The 5542-nt window shown below is 42.0% G+C and overlaps 1 protein-coding gene across 2 annotated transcripts in view; it reads left to right on the top strand.

The window, feature by feature from the left end:
- The window catches only part of LOC108968505 (serine/arginine repetitive matrix protein 5), a 13843-nt gene extending 8885 nt beyond the window's left edge, over positions 1–4958 (top strand). Inside the window, exons 2-3 of one of the 2 annotated variants that reach the window (XM_018932590.1) lie at positions 1444–2786; positions 2893–4958. In XM_018932590.1, coding sequence (XP_018788135.1) covers positions 1626–2786; positions 2893–4236 — 2505 coding nt within the window. In that variant the 5' untranslated portion in view covers positions 1444–1625 and the 3' untranslated portion in view covers positions 4237–4958. Of the gene's footprint in view, positions 1–1219; positions 2787–2892 lie in introns of both variants that reach the window. The other variant, XM_018932589.1, reaches the window with a different exon arrangement.
- The last annotated feature ends 584 nt before the right edge of the window (positions 4959–5542 follow it).

Here is a 5542-nt window from a genome sequence, read left to right as displayed (position 1 = left end):
TATATATGCACATACATATAAAATTCAATATAAATTTACGTGCATATGTTTGTATATGCAGTAAATAATGCATATATAAAAACATACATATATATGTATGTATATGTGTGCGTAGGTGTACGCTGTTACCAAATGAAGAGAGTATTAAAAATGTCCACCCCCAAAAAACGGCACTTTTTAGCAAAAAATAACGAACATATACACACATACATGCATATCTGATGAACATATTCTGCTGACTCTCAATTCCACCACCATATTTGAGTGCATAAGATGGCAATAAAAAAACACCAACTAAACTAAATTTAGAACAGCAAGCGCTAAATTTTTCATTTTATACCAAAAAAAAAAAAAAACAAGAGATAAATTTGAATATACATATGTATATGTGTTGGTTGCCTTGTTTGTACATTAATTATTGTACGTAGTTAGAACTACATACATATATACTATACATTTGCATACATAAAAAAAGTACATACATACATAAGTATGTACATATGTGTCTGCGTAGTTATTTTTATTTAATAAAAAAACAAGAAAACACGCTAATTTCGGTTGCTTCCTTTCACATATAAGAAAGTTTTTTTCAGAACCTGAGTTTGATCGGGTAGTTTGTATGACAGCTATATRCTATAGTGGTCCAATCTGAATAATTTGTTCGGAGATAGCAGCATTTTTTTGAATAATAATTCACACCAATTTTCGTAAAGATATCTTGATAAATAAAAAAGTTTTCCATACAAGGACCTACTTTCGACTGTTCAGTTTGTATGACAGCTACATATATGCTTTAGTGGTCCGATATCGGCGATTCCGACAAATAAGCAGCTTTTTGGGGAGAGAAAGATATATGCAAAATTTTAGAGCGTTATCTCGAAAATTGGCAGACCATCAYAACCCTTTAGCGTTTACAAACTTCGTGTGCAACATAATATACCCTATACAAGGTATAGTTATATGGGTATTGTACAACAATTTACAGTGAAACTCAAAATAAACTTTGCAATTTGCGCACTTGTTACTGTTTATTTCCATTATGAAAACTGCAGACAACCTGGATTGTATATTCGCAATGATGTAGAAATTTTCAAATTTCGAATAAAAAATTCAGTTCAATTTTCCACCACATAAAAAAATATTCGCAATACGAACAAYAATATTTTATTAAAAATAATTTGAATTAAAACAAAGCCTTTCTAACGTGCACTCTTCGCAGGTCCAATAGACAATTATAAAGCTTTAAGCTGGCTCTCAAAATACGCAAGAATCTCACCTACAACTCATCCACATCCTCATCATCCACCCCAACCAACATCATCGATCACGYACCCACAACCGCTAACGATCCTGAAATATCATTATCATCCTTGTCATCTGCCCTCTTACCGGCATCATTGCTGAGTACGACATTTCAGAATCTCATACCATACGCAATTGCAGGCATAGCGCCGGGACCGCATAATCTGTTGGCACCGCCGCCGCCGCCCTTGCCGGCATCCTCGTCATTGTCGTCTTTGCCTACGGCGCCTCCAACAACGAGTTGTGGCCCCAACAACGGTTCTAGCAGTACCGATTCTAGCCCACAGGCAAGCGCTAATAGCGCAATTTCAGCACACGCAGCCATGGGTGGCCCACATCCGCCATTACCACCGACCATTGAGGGTCAAACATATTGCTTACGTTGGAATAATCACAAATCGAATCTAGTGGAGATTCTTGATGCGCTAATTAAGGTCGAGAGTTATGTTGACTGCACAATTGTTGTCGACGATCAAGTGCAATTCAAAGCGCATCGTGTGGTGCTCGCCGCAAACTCGCCATATTTCCAGGCCATACTGCAGGATGTACCCATGGATCATTGCAGCATTATATTTCCCGGCGTTAAAGCATTTGAAATGCGTGCATTACTCGATTATATGTACACCGGTGAAGTGAATGTTACGCAAAGTCAGATACCCACAATAATGCGTATTGCCGAGGAGCTGGAGGTGAAAGGACTTTTCGATATGGCCGATCTGAAGGAGAARTTCAACAAACTAAACGAAGAGCATACGGATCGTGCCAGTCACGGATATCCATATGCCGCAGCCAGTACWTCTGGTCTAACAGCACCATATGCCATGGCTACGAGTTCATCGTCAGCACAAGGYCTACCCATTGGTGTACACAATGGCAAGGACCATCATGGCGCCGATTTTCCAATGCCTACACAACACAATTCCTCATCCGTGATCTCAACATCATCGCACATATCACCATCAGCTGCCGCTTCGAGTACATCTTCGCCACCATATACTAACTATAAATCGCCATATACCAATCTGTATTCCAAATCGCCTGGTCCCTCTAATGGTCCCGGTTCTGCTGGGAATGTATCTAGTTTAGGACAAAGCAAATCGGCCAATACACCACAGACACCAACTCACTCACAAACTCAACCGCCGAATGCAGATCACGCACAATGGCCGTTATCGCCTTCGGCAGCAGTCGGCATGTTGGGCTCCGTCTATGACTCTGTACCGGACAATCCACTCAAGCGTAAAAAACTGTCGTCCATGACTTCAATGTTAATGAACCGCGATACACCCATTCTACGTAACGTCTTGGCCCAAACCAATCCCGCCGACTCATCTCAGCCGTTATCATTYTCTATGCCCGCCACCAGCAAGACCGACAACAAATCGAATGCCGATAAAAACTCGCCACATGCCGGTTCAATGGGTGGACACAACARCAACCATGGTCAGCACTTTAACGGCGGCGCCGACTATGGTAGCGATAAGGTTAGTATAAAACTATTAAAAATTAATATGCATTCAGCCCCATAAAAGTATATGAAGKAATAACTTATAACTGTAAATGGAACTGACCATTMATTTACTTTTACAGAAATATCACGATGAACCACATTCGCCTTACACAGATCGTTCGTTTGATGACGATGCCTACGATACCAAAGGCAATTATGGTGGCGGCTTCAGTTCCAACTCGAATCAGAAACCCGAATGGAAACGCTATAAACAATACACACGCAGCGACATTATGTCCGCCATACAGTGTGTACGCGAAGGTATGAGCGCACTACAAGCCTCACGTAAGTTCGGTGTACCGTCRCGCACACTCTATGACAAAGTCAAGAAGCTGGGCATAACCACAGGTCGCCCAATGAATCGCACCATGAAACGTAGTCCGAGTAATGTGGACTCGACCGCTGCTTTCTCCTACCCACACGCTTATGGCGCCGAACCCTTAATGTCATCGATGCATGAAGGACGCAATGACGAACGCGAGCCCAAAGACCACCATCGCGCCGAACATCACCACTTGCCACCACAATTGCCGCATTCGCTCTTAGATCATGCGTTGCTACAACAGGCTTTGGAGAGTCGCGGAGGCGATATTGCAGGACGTGGCGCACTGTTGTTAGCAGCAGCSGCACATGCCGCTGCGAACCGTATCTCAACCAGCCCGGGTCCGAACGGTGCRAATGCCATGCGTTCACCGAGTCCACCGAATTATGGCCGCAAGTACGGACGTGGCAGTGAACAAGATTTTGCCATGGAACGAGACGGGCGCAGACGTGAGCGCGGCAGAGATCGCGAAATGGATAGCAGTCGGGAAAATGAGCGTCGCATGCTGGAGCATGAGCTAGATCGCGAACGTGAGCGCGAGCTGGCAAGTGAAAGCGATCGCGAACGCGAACATGAGTATGAACGTGAACAGCGCGAAGAACGCGATTGTGAAAGGAAACGTGCGCGCGAATACGAACGCGAACATGAGCGCGATGTGGAGCGTGAACACGCACGAGGACGTAAGCGTGCCAGCCGACGACGCTCTCACGACGATGAGGAAACTACCGGCCAGGTTGAAGATCTATCTGTGGCGCGTCGCAATTGTATGTCACCAGCACCAACAGAATCGCCACACAGACGTACACGTTCACCATCCTACTCACCACCACCTCCACCAGCATCAACAGCAACAGCACCACCAACAGCGCTCGARTGCGGTAGTGGCGTTATAAAACTGGCAACCGCAGCTGCCGTTGCGGTAGCCGCGTCAACGGCCGACGATAGTCGTTGTTCGAGTCGCAGTAGTAACGGTTTAACGATGGCTGATAATATCAGCAACGATGAGTACAACAACGAAACGAGTGCCACCCTAGAGGCAGCAACAACAATGACCGCGATAAAACGTGAAATCATTAGCAGCGACGACGTACGCACCGACTGATTAATGCTCTCCATGGCGTGGCACTACGCAACCGATACCTGTTACGAATCGTTATTCTGGAGCCGTTGACTGCTGTCCGTTATGCGTGCCATTTTCCGCTTATCGCGAGCATAACTTTAGTGAAGAATTTACGGTGCAATAGGCGTCTGAAAGTGGGGGCAGTCTAAAGAAGCTTTAATTGAGTTCCCTAATGTTAAATTTTTTGAGTGTCAGTGGCTGCGAAAAAGAGGCCGCCTACTAAAAACCGACTGCCGGTGTCGGACTTCTCAGTGAATATGTATTAAATATTACTTGTTATTGGTGTAAATTCTTTAAATATGGCAATGCGCACTAATTGTATACAACATTAATATTGGTTTATTAAAAAAAAAATTATAATAATGTGCAAAATATTATAATTCCTTGAAAAGCGCTTAGTTTGCTGCAGAAAAGTAGGAGCACTAATCCCCACGGCCACAAACAAAAAAAAAAAAAACAGTTTGTGCAAGCGCAACAAGCGGAAGTTACTGTTGTCAGAATCACCCTGTGCCTAAAAGTAAAGTTTCTAAACGAGTGAAAAACTCTACAAATAAGTTAAGTTTAGTAAAAGCAAAACAAAAAATTAAACATTTAGACTAAACCTTAGTTAGTTAAGAGAGTAATAGTCATGAAATATGTTTTTTTTTTTTTGGCAATCCGGGTCAAATTTGATCAGATATAGTCATGAAAATATTGTTTTTCTTTTGGCAATCCGGGTCAAATTTGATCAGATATAGTCATACACATTTTGTTTTTTTTACCAATCCGGTTCAAATTTAATCAGATATAGTCATGAATTTTTTTTTTTTTTTTGCAGTCCGGGTCAAATTTGAACAGATATAGATATACATATATGTATGTGTAATATTAAGTTGCGTAAAGTAGGAAGCGAAGTGAACATTTCTCAAGCTCACAGCTAAATGATGGGAGAAATTTTGAAAGAAGAAATTTTGAAAGAAAAAAAACAAATGTCCAAACACAAGACTGATGAGATGGAATGCAGGAACTGTTAAGCCACAAATTATCAGATGCTCAATAAAATAGTCGATGGACGAATTTGCATACAAAAAGCATATATAACAATATATAAGAGTATATACAAAATGTATGTAGGCGCACTTTATGTGGAAATCAATCAATAAGGCCTGTTGGGTTTGAGTGCGAAAATCTTGTCTTTAAAAATTCCAGCAAAGCCTGACCCATGCTTTTTGCAAAATGAAAGGCCATCAATTAACACTAGAAGCTAACAGTTGTCATATAACCTTTTAAAACTTAAGATGTCATAAAA

This window comes from Bactrocera latifrons, unplaced genomic scaffold (genome assembly GCF_001853355.1).
Source record: "Bactrocera latifrons isolate USDA-ARS-PBARC rearing strain unplaced genomic scaffold, ASM185335v1 scaffold_219, whole genome shotgun sequence".
NCBI lineage: Eukaryota > Metazoa > Arthropoda > Insecta > Diptera > Tephritidae > Bactrocera > Bactrocera latifrons.
This window is presented reverse-complemented; position numbering and strand designations above follow the sequence as displayed.